The sequence below is a fragment of the Antedon bifida genome, chromosome 7 (assembly GCF_963402885.1).
Source record: "Antedon bifida chromosome 7, ecAntBifi1.1, whole genome shotgun sequence".
Taxonomy (NCBI): domain Eukaryota; kingdom Metazoa; phylum Echinodermata; class Crinoidea; order Comatulida; family Antedonidae; genus Antedon; species Antedon bifida.
In genome coordinates this window covers 22,950,373-22,964,795 of record NC_136232.1, presented here as the reverse complement: position 1 = coordinate 22,964,795, position 14,423 = coordinate 22,950,373, and the positions used below count along the sequence as shown (strand labels likewise).

General features: G+C 35.6%; 1 protein-coding gene across 1 annotated transcript in view; it reads left to right on the top strand.

The window, feature by feature from the left end:
* LOC144848737 (cation-independent mannose-6-phosphate receptor-like) overlaps positions 1–14,423 on the top strand; it is a 48,351-nt gene that overhangs the window by 22,677 nt on the left and 11,251 nt on the right. Inside the window, exons 29-39 of the mRNA XM_078705603.1 lie at positions 587–796; positions 1,225–1,365; positions 1,972–2,142; positions 2,764–2,929; positions 4,594–4,670; positions 5,397–5,560; positions 6,758–6,888; positions 7,840–7,960; positions 8,412–8,483; positions 9,122–9,202; positions 10,465–10,646. Coding sequence (XP_078561729.1) covers positions 587–796; positions 1,225–1,365; positions 1,972–2,142; positions 2,764–2,929; positions 4,594–4,670; positions 5,397–5,560; positions 6,758–6,888; positions 7,840–7,960; positions 8,412–8,483; positions 9,122–9,202; positions 10,465–10,646 — 1,516 coding nt within the window. The remainder of the gene's footprint in view (positions 1–586; positions 797–1,224; positions 1,366–1,971; positions 2,143–2,763; positions 2,930–4,593; positions 4,671–5,396; positions 5,561–6,757; positions 6,889–7,839; positions 7,961–8,411; positions 8,484–9,121; positions 9,203–10,464; positions 10,647–14,423) is intronic.

Genomic DNA, 14,423 nt, shown 5'->3' with positions numbered 1-14,423 from the left:
CTGCATATACTGTACTCAAATATCTATAATTTGTTGACCCATTTCTACTGATATTATTTACTAAGTTTATATCATCATTTATTTTGTCATTTTTACACCATAAGTTATATTAAATACAGATTTTAAATAAGTCAATCAATAATGAATAGTTCCATTTCTGCTGTTAAAAAATATTATAAATGCATTTAGAGTACAAACCCTCATTTTGGATACATTAATTCAGGGGACACTTTTCCTTTTCAAATGAAGGACAATATATTTAACACTATAGCCAACAGAAAAATACAGAAGACAACTAGTAAGGGGACACTGTGTGGGTCCCAAAGTTGTCTCATAATAGGGGTTCTACTTTAAAAAAAAATATACCATTTATTTTAGTACAGCTGTTAGAGCTACCCTTGTAAAACAAAGTTGAATTAATAAATAAAAAAAAAATGACTATATTAAGAATTGTTTAATCCAACTTAACTGCTTGAAAAATTTCTTAACCTAAAAGATGGGGTATAAATATTACTTATATTTAAAAAACAATTACTGAAAAAGATTGTTAGAAAAAGTTTAGATACAATGTACTTTATTTCCCTAGATTTCTTGCAAGGCAACGAACGGTGACATCACCATTGACCTTTCACCTTTAGTCAACGAGCAAGGATATTATCTGTCAAGAAACATGGATCCACTTCAAAGATTATCTGCAATATATTTGAATCCATGTCGACCTTTAAACCCTATACCTGGAATCAGATGCCCACCAAGTGCAGCTGGCTGTGTAGTTGCAGAAGGAAAATCCCCATTTGTAAGTGTTTAAATATATGCAAATTATTTTACATATACGTATCCAACCTGTCTATACAAATTCTATTAAAACAGATTACTTTATAGTACTAAACTTTGTTGTTCTGAGTGCGACACATATTATGTGACACATATATTTTATAAGAAAAAAATCTTAATGATGTTACTATCGATATCAAAGCAATCATAACCTAATATAATTTCATTATCATTGTGAAAAGTGTACAAGACTGTCTCTGTCCACAAAAGTTTGTGCGCAGTCTATTAGATGAGCATATGTACTGTGGCGATGTGACTGCCACGACAATGTATATTATTTTGTGCTTGATATGTATGGTGATGATTAGCAAATAAATTGCTTGCATACTTCATAAACTGATTTATACTTTTAATAAACCACTTAATTTCACTTACTTGTAAATATCTCAGAGCATTGGTAAACTGAGCAGTCCACCAGTTCTGTATGACAATGGCACCGTGACGTTAACTTACACCAATGGCAGCAAATGTGATGAAAATAAAAACTACACCACCATCATTCAGTTCTCCTGTAAACCTGGTACCTCAGAAGTGAGTAGCTCTATTTTAAGTTCAACTATACTGTTGATTCTAGAAAGAAACTGTTCAATTTTATTCTCATTAAAACAATGTAACATACAAAATACTGAACTTTGTGTATTGCAAAATTACATACTAACAATATATATTATATATACAGTATAAAAAATAAAAAAATCTGTAAGCAAATTACTGAATAAAATGACAATGCTATGGATATCAGTGGGTGGATCTCAATGGAGATGCAAAATAAAATTAAAGCAAAAAGCTAAATACAAATGATAAAGTAAAACAGCCAGAAAAAGTTGCAGAGCTTTCAGGCAACACTTGCCCTTCATTAGTGCAGTCGACCAATTTAAAAAAAAATAAATACATATAAATATAAACAATAAAAACTTTATACCCGGAGCAACCCTTAAAAGCTCTGTAAGCTCAAACTTTATGTAACAAAAAAATGTGATGTGCCCATATATGGACACAATGATGTCATATCACTACCCTATATAGGCACATCACTACCATATTTGGGCACATCACACTTTATTTGTCAAACTAGTTTGGTAGTGTAGACAGAGCTTAAGTCCTAACTACATCAACTTTTTAAAATTGTGTTTACAGGGAACTCCAGAGTTAACCAGTGTATATGATTGTACCTATCGTTTCATCTGGATGACTAATCGGGTGTGTCCGCCATCTAAATCTGACCCAATAACGACTGACTGCAAATTCACGGCTGCAAACTTGGATTATACGTTCGATTTGACTCCTCTCTCGTCGAAAGTAGAAGAGGTGGGTATATTGAATATCAGAACAAACAGAACATCATGAACTTTTTTTACCATTGAATATGTTATCACTATAAACATCAACAACATCAATCATATCACCATTATCTAACACTATCATCACCATTATGTTATCACTATCATCAGCATTATTTTATCACTATCATCAACATCAGTATCACCATTATCTAACACTGTCATCACCATTATGTTATCACTACCATCAACATCAGTATCGCCATTATACACTATCATCACCATTATGTTATCACTATCATCACCATTATGTTATCACTATCATCACAATTATGTTATTACTACCATCTACATCAGTATCACCATTATCTAACACTATCATCACCATTATGTTATCACTATCATCAACATCAGTATCACCATTTAATATGTTATCACTATTAACATCAACAACATCAATCGTATCACCATTATCTAACACTATCATCACCATTATGTTATCATTTTCATCAACATTAATATTACCGTTATGTATCCGTATCAACACCAGTATCCTATATACATTGTTATCATCTAAACCATTATAGGCAATTAAATGGATTATTGCAAAATCTATTGCATACTTATTTATCTTAATGATTTCATGTAGTTACCTGGTGGATACTCTATACATGTCTGCCAGCCTGTATCTTCGGAGTGCGATGGAGCTGTGTGCAAAAAAGGGATATCACTTGGTAGTGCTAAAAGTCAGGAGTTCTCTTATAATGGTCATAACTTAAAGGTCGTGTATAGCAATGGAGACAGTTGTCCACTTGGTAAGTTCTAAAGGGACTACTAGACTTTGTAACTAACAGATTAATAGGGAGGTTTGCAAATTTCCGAATACGGTAACGAAAAAGGATACTCCATACATTTGTTGAAGTTTTGAGCTGATCCCTCTTTCATATTTGTAAAGGGTATGAATATTAGCAGTCATATTCCAGGGTTCAATCCTGATCGAGTGTCAGAATTCAATGTTGATCGAGTGTCAGAATTCAATCCTAATCGAGTGTCAGAATTCAATCCTAATCGAGTGTCAGAATTCAATCCTAATCGAGTGTCAGAATTCAATCCTAATCGAGTGTCAGAATTCAATCCTGATCGAGTGTCAGAATTCAATCCTGATCGAGTGTCAGAATTCAATCCTAATCGAGTGTCAGAATTCAATCCTGATGGAGTGTCAGAATTCAATCCTAATCGAGTGTCAGAATTCAATCCTAATCGAGTGTCAGAATTCAATCCTGATGGAGTGTCAGAATTCAATCCTAATCGAGTGTCAGAATTCAATCCTAATCGAGTGTCAGAATTCAATCCTGATTGAGTGTCAGAGTTCAATCCTGACCTATAGTGCCAGAGTTTAGTCCTGACCTAGTGCCAGAGTTCAATTCTGACCTAGTGCCAGAGTTCAATTCTGACCTAGTGCCAGAGTTCAATCCTGATGGAGTGTCAGAATTCAATCCTGATTGAGTGTCAGAGTTCAATCCTGACCTAGTGCCAGAGTTTAGTCCTGACCTAGTGCCAGAGTTCAGTCCCGATCTAGTGCCAGAGTTCAATTCTGACCTAGTGCCAGAGTTCAATCCTGACCTATAGTGCCAGAGTTCAATCATGACCTAGTGCCAGAGTTCAATCTTGACCTATAGTGCCAGAGTTCAATCCTGACCTAATGCCAGAGTTCAATCCTGACTTAGTGCCAGAGTTCAATCCTGACCTGGTGCCAGGCTTCAATCCTGACCTAGTGCCAGGCTTTAATCCTAACCTAGTGCCAGGCTTCAATCCTGACCTAGTGCCAGAGTTCAATCCTGACCTAGTGCCAGAGTTCAATCCTGACTTAGTGCCAGAGTTCAATCCTGACCTGGTGCCAGGCTTCAATCCTGACCTAGTGCCAGGCTTTAATCCTAACCTAGTGCCAGGCTTTAATCCTAACCTAGTGCCAGGCTTCAATCCTGACCTAGTGCCAGAGTTCAATCCTGACCTGGTGCCAAGCTTCAATCCTGACCTAGTGCCAGGCTTTAATCCTAACCTAGTGCCAGGCTTTAATCCTAACCTAGTGCCAGAGTTCAATCCTGACCTAGTGCCAGAGTTCAATCCTGACCTAGTGCCAGACTTCAATCCTGACCTAGTGCCAGAGTTCAGTACTGACCTAGTGCCAGAGTTCAGTCCTTACCTAGTGCCAGAGTTCAATCCTGACCTAGAGTCAGAGTTCAATCCTGACTTAGTGCCAGAGTTCAGTCCTGACTTAGTGCCAGGCTTCAATCCTGTTTTTACTCCACTTTCTAAGCCTCAAATAAGATTTAGTTTTAAAGCATGATACAGTTATGTGCTTCTGTTGGATGTGTATAAAATTAAATGCCAAAATTATTAAACTGGTAATGTTATATCGGATTTAAAGTAGAAATAATTAAAAATAAACATTTCTATGTTTTTGTAATTTTTTTTAAAGGCGATGGAAAAAGACGATCAGAAATTATATTTGAGTGTGATGAATCACAAGAACGAGGCAAACCTCAGCTAGTCACTGTGAGTTAATCTTAGTAACCTAAGTAGTACATTGTCTATTTTTATGACACAGGAGATAAGTATAAATAGATTGGGAAAGAAAGACATATGTGTTGACCTTATATATAGAAATAGGGTAGTTACATAAGAAACACACAGTGTGTTGACCTTAGACTATGAAAATCTGGAACATTTTCATGTTTGTCATGATTTTTATTTTTGGAGGAATTCTCAATTGTTACAGATTATGTCAATTAAATACATTTTTGTATCCACCTTGTTTGGTCTGCAAAAAATGGCAAGCAATAACCAAATTACCAAAATAACCAGTTGAATATTTTGTCAATAGAAATGTTAAAAATGGAATTTCAATCAATCAATCAATTTGATTGAAATATTTCTTTTCTTGAGACATTGGGTTTACTTTGCCACCACTTATTTGTTTTCATGACCACACACGGAACATGCAAAAATGTTTAGAAATATAATTTAATGTAAGTGTTTGACATTATTCATTAAAAACACATCCATCTTGTAACTTTCAAGCTCTGTCTACACTATCAAACTTTATGTGACAAACAAAATGTGATGTGCCCAAATATGGACATAATGAGGTCATAGCACTTCCATATTTGAGCAGATCACTACCATATTTGGGCACATCACACTTTTTTGGTCAAACTAGTTTGATAGTGTAGATAGAGCATTATTAATAACTTAATCATCTTTGTTTTTTTTTTGTTACAGTCCGATGATGAAGCTTGTTTTTATTCCTTCATTTGGAAAAGTAACTTTGTGTGTCCTCCTATGCATCAACCGTGTCATGTGGCCAATGGGAATAAATTATACGACTTGCATTCTTTATCACGACTAACGAGTAGCTGGGAAGTAAAAAGCAATAAAAAAAAAACGTTAGTTCTTCTAAATCCCTGTCTACACTATCAAACTTTATGTGAAAAAAAAATGTGATGTGCCCATATATGGACATGATGATGTCAAATCACTACCATATTTGAGCACATCTTTTTTTCAAACTAGTTTGATAGTGTAGACATAGCCTAAGTCATCATGTCAAAGTTACTCTACTGCAGTTACTGCAGTAACATATGATTTTAATTTATTTCAATGTAGAAATTTATGAGGCAGTCACCGTCGGCAATAAACAGTGTATGATTACCTAAGAAGCAACTTGCTAAATAATTGCATAAACATGTTTAAAAGTGAACAAAGTGTAGTTACTGCAGTAACTGCAGTAACTGCAGTAATAATAAGTAGAATAATCAGATTCTTGCTTGTGTAGTTCTTAGATTTTTAAAATACTACAATATACTAACAATTACTCTCATAGGTCTGAAGAAGTGATAGTGGTATTTGAAATTTCTCCCTGGCTGTTTACTTTTCCATTTTTATTAATAGCTTTTTCTTAATTTTCTTAAGATTTGTATAGTTTAATAATATATTTATGTATAATGTACAATTAAAATAACTCTATCCGTATTCAAAAACATGCTATTTCTAGTTTTTTTTAAATAGTTCCTTTATGTCTTGAAGAATTTAAGGCTGGGCAAACATTACAGCAGGCTGCAGCTGTGGATGTGATGTGATGTTCGTGCACAACATGAGAGGTTCATGATACCTTGCGGAATTTTGTCCTACCCCTACATTATGATCAGAATTAGTCGGTTTTGGATGTAGTTATCACCTCAATTAATAACACTTTGAGAGAAATTTAAAGATTTTTGTTTATTGATTAGAATGTTGTCTGTATCAAGTGTAGTTTTATGATCAATCATCTAAGATATCTGTGTTTCATGACTTTGTTGTGCAGCCAAGGTTTTTTATAGCAGTAGATAGACTACCTTTCTTGTTTTAGATATAGGTTGTTGTTGAAATGTAATGTACTGTGTACATTATGAAATATGATTATGATATGATGTTATAAAGCTGGTATCTTTCACGTTCTTTAAGAGAATGAGTTACATGAATGCATTTTAGGTAACATAACGATTAATCAATGATCATGCACTTATTTAAACTATCAGACCTCATGGTTGATGCGTTGTATGTGTTAATATTTTATAATTTACTGTTGGTCTCTCATTATTTAGTTTTTATGTAAACGTTTGTACAGCCATAATGAATGGACCAAAGGGCTGTGACGAGTCTGCTGCAGTATGCTCGGAAGATGGCAATGTAGTGGAGATCCTAGGAAAGGAGTACACACAAACATTGACTACAGGTATGACCATTGGCAGGGTTCTCTTGTATTATGGAACGGAGATACAGTGAATACTACAAAATTACATACAAAATACACCAAAATAATTTTGCCTGAAATTATGTGAAACCCACAGGAAAAAGACCAAAAGTATGAAAATATCAAAGGCCCACACACACACTAAAAACCCTCCCTCCAACACCTCCCCTCCCCACCCCCAAAAATAGCTCAACCACATAGGCAAGATTTCCAAAAGGCAAACCTAATCCCTCCCTATTGCGGTGATTGGAGATTATTGTTATTATGTTCAGATTCATGGCGGTAGGTTTGTTATCTAGCGCAAGGTGTTAAAAGTCAAGGTGTTCAGAAACAACGTTCGATATTCCAATGCCTTGCTTATAAAACACTCTGCTCATTAGGTCTAAGCAGATAGAACTATGTATACATTTATGTCAAATGAATTACAGTTTACATTGTAAAGTTGTTTTTTGTTATTTTTATTATAATTTTACCTTAAAAAAATACTGATTTATTCTTACTACTTGCAGAATTGCATTCTAATTCAAAATAATTTCAAACATAATTAGTTCACGGACAATTATCTGATTAATGTATTTGATTTATGAATATCGCCAACTGTACAGTGTTCTTTAAAATTGAAAACCTGATAGTTTGACGTTTAGCTCTCTCGCTGTACAGGTATGCTGTTGGTCTGCTAATTGTGGTCGTGTCTTTTCATTAGTTAAGGTTAAAATCACTGATGCATCACTGGATTAGCATTATTAAATCTACCCTCTCCTGTTATTAAAACCACTGACGCGGCGTAGCAGTTCCCTAACGCTAATCCACGGCCTAGACACAAAAATATGTACGCGGCTTACATAACGCCACCTTAACGCTGTGCGTCTAAACATACCGTTAAAATAAATTGTGATTGTTTATAAATATTTGCCTTGGTATATTATTTTATAGATGCAGATAGTCTTCAGATGGACTTTAAAGAAGGTAAAAGTACAGAGTGTTCAGGAAAAGATGTTGACACGGCAATAACTTTTACTTGCGGTAAAAAAATTGGTACACCAGTTTTTACAGGGTATGCTGTTTTTTTTTCACACAATAGAAGAACAAAGTTTTCCCCTGAATAGAGCGGACACAAGACACCCATTCAGCCATTTTTTTTTTCATACAATAGAAGGCCAGGGGACACTGTCAGGACCCAACAAAGTTTTAGGGCGGACACAAGACACCCATTCAGCCATTTTTTTTTTCATACAATTATAGAAGGCCAGGGGACACACACTTTCAGGACCCAACGAAGTTTTCCCCTGAATAGGCCGGACACAAGACATGCATTCAGCCATTGTTTAGAACAAATTGAGTTTCTTTTAATGAATGCTCACTTATCTCTAATTTCCAAATGCCTAAAGTTATATCCGTTCTTTCACATACATTGTGGCATTTGATAAAGTAATAAAAAATTTGAGTAAAAAATAAAAGTTAAATTATTTTAATTTCAGCAAATTTGATTTTTTGTTCTCTTTTAGACTTTCTAAAAGTGGAGCTAATTGTGTTTACAATTTTAAGTGGCAGACAAGAGTGGCGTGTCCAGAAGAAGTGTAAGTGTTACAAAAAAAAAGTGTGATATGCCCAAATATGGTAGTGATATGCCTGTATATGGTAGTGATATGACATCATGTCCATATATGGGCACATCACATTTTTTGTCACATCAAGTTTGATAGTGTAGACAGGGCTTTAGTCCAAAACATACTTGATTCACACGTACAGAAATCTGTATTAATAATAATATACAAATAATGAATGTTTGAGTGCAATGGTAGAAATAAATTACATTTCACTGAATGACAATATTTGTACCATTGTACATGTATTAAACTTTCATTATTTGTTTTATAACACATACCATGGCCTAAACCATTTCGTGGAGAATAATTATAGACAGCGCACACTACAGGTTGATTTTCGTACGCGTTCAGTCAGCAGTCTAGTCTTGTGTCGCACATGGTTTCTCACTGTGTTCCAAGAATGAACGCAAATTGCGCTCATCTGTAATGATATTGCACATTTGATGACGTAAAGTTCATTTGAGTATTTTTTAAATATCATGTGACCCACAATCCTCCAATCAAATGACAAGAATCTACTCGGGTGTGTTATAAAAGGTTTTTAAAGTGTCATAGTTGGTTCTGTGTTTCTGAAGTTAGTTAAACGAGCAATATTTTATTTTATTCAGAGCTACAGTTGAAGGGAAAAATTGGAAGTTTACGGATCCAGAAACAAATAAAGATATTGATATACATGAACTAAAATCAAAGTAAGTATTTAATGATTATATATTTATTAACTTGTCTTTAAACTATACTGTAAATATCAGTCAAGAAAAAATTAAGCACAGCCAAAGGTTTCCCCTTTATAGTACACATGTCACTGAGTTGCGACACAGGATTTTACATCACATTGCAATCACACACAGAATTAATTTTCTGAAACTTTAGCCTCACATGTTAACAGGATTTTCAATCATGTTTCTTTCAACTCAAATCATCATAAACATTCATTATTGTATGGTTTACAGTAGGTTATACACTTTGAACAACATGTTCACACTCTGCTGGCGACACGCCAATGCGAGTAGTTACTGCTGGAACTCAATTTATCATAATCATACGTCAATTGATAATTCAAATAAATGTACGATATGACAAGTGTACAGATACCGTAGCCTGACCCAACTAAGCTCTACAACATTGGTAGAACATGGCTGACTAATGAAACCACTGTTGTATATACAAAATTCAATCAATTATTTACGCCTACCTTTTTTTTTACGTTAAAAGATTTAAGTTAAGATTTAAATTAAAACAGGTACGAAATAGGCCTACTTACCTTACTTGATCGAGTTAAAAAAATCGAGTTAAGTGAGAAAAAACACCAACAGTGATGTAAACATAGTTAATACTTAACTGTTTGTTTTAGGCAGCGATATTGCTAAACTATAGAACAATTACGGCGCTAAAACATCACCATTTTTTTATCATTTCTCAATTCACCGTGCTGCTCTTTAATAATCTTTCATGAATGTTGGCCGCAGCCCATAGTTTGAAAATCGTTGTTTTTACAAAAGATGGCTGTTGATTAGTACCATTGAATGTCACTTTCAACATTTAATAGGAGAGAAAAACCAATTATACTGTACATGAAATACAAAATCAACCAACAATCAAATGACAAGGTTATACTTATGTGTTCTTATACAAATAAATAATGTTTGGGACAATCGTATGAATAATTTCGTAAGGTGGAAGGTGTAAGGTTATATTTGCATGGGGCACACCACATGCACGAATATAAAACATTCATTATTTGTTTTAAAACACACCAACTTTTAACGAGAGGCTAACTATAGTTTTAACTACTTTTAATATAACTGTGATTTCTCCCAGGTCAGTCCGATTACATACCATGGCACCATATCTAACTCTCTTAGGCTCTGTCGACACTATCAAACTTTATGTGACAAAAAACATATTACTGATATTGTTTATTACTACAAAAATGAACTTTTGTATGTGACAGGCAACATACAGCTGAAGAGAAACGAGGAGAAACAACGTATGAATATTACATCTCATTAGATGGAGATGTCAAACTTCCAGAAGGAGAAGGAAAGGAGTGTAAAGGTGCTGCCATCTGTCAGACAAGTGGTACTTTTCAAAGGAACGTTGGTAGTAGCTCTACTAAGAAATTCTACATATCAGGTATGCTTTTTAATAATCCCTTGGATATATTGCCTTGGTGCATACAAGCCAAGGTGCATATAAGCCCAGGTGCATACAAGCCCAGTTGCATACAAGCCCAGGTGCATACAAGCCCAGGTGCATACAAGCCAAGGTGCATATAAGCCCAGGTGCATACAAGCCCAGTTGCATATAAGCCCAGGTGCATACAAGCCCAGTTGCATACAAGCCCAGGTGCATATAAACCCAGGTACATGCAAGCCCAGGTGCATATAAGCCCAGGTACATACAAGCCCAGATACATACAAGCCCAGGTACATACAAGCCCAGGTACATACAAGCCCAGGTGCATACAAGCCCAGGTGCATACAAGCCCAGGTACATATAAGCCGAGGTGCATGCAAGCCCAGGTACATACAAGCCCAGGTGCATACAAGCCCAGGTGCATACAAGCCCAGGTGCATACAAGCCCAGGTACATATAAGCCCAGGGGCATGCAAGCCCAGATACATATAAGCCCAGGTGCATACAAGCCCAGGTGCATACAAGCCCAGGTACATATAAGCCCAGGTGCATGCAAGCCCAGGTGCATACAAGCCCAGGTGCATACAAGCCCAGGTACATATAAGTCTAGGTGCATACAAGCCCAGATACATATAAGCCCAGATACATACAAGCCCAGGTGCATACAAGCCCAGGTGCATACAAGCCCAGGTGCATACAAGCTCAGGTGCATACAAGCCCAGGTGCATACAAGCCCAGGTGCATACAAACGCAGGTGCATACAAGTCCAGGTGCATACAAGCTCAGGTGCATACAAGCTCAGGTGCATACAAGCCCAGGTACATGCAAGCCCAGGTACATACAAGCCCAGGTACATACAAGCCCAGATACATACAAGCCCAGGTGCATACAAGCCCAGGTACATACAAGCCCAGGTGCATACAAACCCAGGTACATATAAGCCCAGGTACATATAAGCCCAGGTGCATACAAGCCCAGGTGCATACAAGCCCAGGTACATATAAGCCCAGGTGCATGCAAGCCCATGTACATACAAGCCCAGGTACATACAAGCCCAGGTACATACAAGCCCAGGTGCATACAAACGCAGGTGCATACAAACGCAGGTGCATACAAGTCCAGGTGCATACAAGTCCAGGTGCATACAAGCCCAGGTGCATACAAGCCCAGGTGCATACAAACGCAGGTGCATACAAGTCCAGGTGCATACAAGCCCAGGTGCATACAAGCCCAGGTGCATATAAACCCAGGTGCATGCAAGCCCAGGTGCATACAAGCCCAGGTGCATACAAACGCAGGTGCATACAAGCCCAGGTGCATACAAGCCCAGGTGCATATAAACCCAGGTACATACAAGCCCAGGTGCATACAAGCCCAGGTGCATACAAGCCCAGGTGCATATAAGCCCAGGTGCATACAAACGCAGGTGCATATAAGCCCACGTGCATACAAGCTCAGGTGCATATAAGTCTAGGTGCATACAAGCCCAGGTGCATATACGCCCAGGTGCATATAAAACCTCATACATAAACCCAGGTATAAGCCCAGTTGCATACAAGCCTAGGTGCATACAAACGCAGGTGCATACAAGTCCAGGTGCATACAAGCTCAGGTGCATATAAGTCTAGGTGCATACAAGCCCAGGTGCATATACGCCCAGGTGCATATAAAACCTCATACATAAACCCAGGTATAAGCCCAGTTGCATTTAAGCCTAGATGCATATAAGCCTAGGTACATATAAGCCCAGGTGCATACAAGCCCAGGAGCGTACAAGCCCAGGAGCATACAAGCCCAGGTGCATATACGCCCATGTGCATATAAAACCTCATACATAAACCCAGGTATAAGTCCAGCTACATTTAAGCCTAGATGCATACAAACGCAGGTGCATACAAGCCCAGGCGAATATAAGCCCAGGTGAATAAAAGCCCAGGTGCATATAAGCGCAATTGTCTTTGTAAATTATTATTTAGACCACAAACTCTTGGTTCTCGGCTGCCTAAAACTTATAACCAAAGTCAGTATAAATTATTCTCTTAACATTTTTTTTAATTAATGTCAATAATCAAAATTATTATAATATAATTACAATAAACAGAAATGTGAGTGAAAAGGAATGATATATCTATAATTTGATATCAAATGATTGTATTAATCAGAAAAGGAGGATAAATTTATTTTAAATTTATGATATTCATTATTTTAGTTTTAGTTTAAATTAAAAGTAAACAAAGATTGAACTGTGTTGAACTTTAAAAGTTACAGTAAAAAAACATGTAACATGGAAAAACAATCCAACGACACATTTAACTGTTATTCTCGTAAATTGCTTGTTGTTGACATCATGTTAATGTTCTTGGTTTGAGGTTTAAGGCAAAAGAACAAAGGTATTGTGGTGGAAGGAGTTTCATCATCTCACCTATGTTTAACTTTAAAAAAACAAGCTTGCTCAAACTGGATTTTCTTGGCACCTGAATCATTTTCTAGAATGTCAAGCTCCTTTATCGAACATTCTAGAAAGTTGCATAATGTTATTGACCGGATATTAAGCAACACTGCATTGTAAATCTATTTTATTTATTTATTCTGTATTTAGTATTGATTTCCAAAGTGGTTCAGTAAAGAAAGTTGAATTATTAGACAATAATACAATGTACTCATCAAGGAAATTGCAGTTATCATAATTTGTTCAATTTAAAATATAATTTTTTTTAAACTGTTTTTAGTAAACAATATTAAAGAAGTATTTAATGTCCCCCAAAAACATGAAAAATAAAAATTACTTAAATTAGACTTTCAGACTTCCGTAGAAAAAAAAAAGAAAAAAAAAATAATGTTTTCACTTATTAAATGACATAATAAATGGTTAATTCAACTAAATTCCATTGGCTGGCAGTCAATTTGACTATTTTTTGCTTAAAATTACAGTTTTTTCAGGTAAATATTTTTTTTTAGATCCAATTTTTTGGTCAAAGTGGACAACTATTATGTGACATTAAAATGGCATATTCAACAAAAAAATTAAAAAAATTATTTTTTCAGGGGGACAATACATCTTTAAGTAAACAGTTTACCTCCTGTTCCCACATTAGATGGCATAGTTGATAATATCTTTCATCTCTTTTCCATACACACCTTTCTCTCTACCACATCCTTCCCTTTCCCAAACTTGTTAGCAAATATAATTATGTGAAGCGCAGCGCATATTGTGAGATGCCATCAATTCAATGATGGCAACCACCGATGACTGTTACTCTACTGGCTTCTTGACTCATGAAAAAAAAACATCACAAGAAAATTTCTCTTTCTGTTACAAAAATAGACAAGGAATTCCTGTCATTGGCCAAGTTTTAAATGTTTTGGTTCAACTCTATTGTTTATAGTTTTTGATGCAGTGTTGCAATATTATTTGAACCACTGCCAACAAGTTGCCACTCACCTGTTCCTTTACAAAAATGAGTACTCAGCTATTTAAACCAGAAATTAATCATAAGTTAATATAGAAATAAGAAGAATAATATAATATATGTAGCAAGCTATATATAAAAGTAAAAATGATTTACTTTAAAGTTTGGATTCTTAATTGTAGAATCATGTTTAAAATGTTTCTACTACAGTAACTACATTTTTTACTGTAATAAAACATGATTTTAACGTATATGATTACCAAACAATATTACATAAAAGACAAAATGTTGTTTACTGCAGTAATTTCAGTAATTTTGACATGGTTTCCAACGTGATAGCAATATTTATAGTTTTTGTAGATCT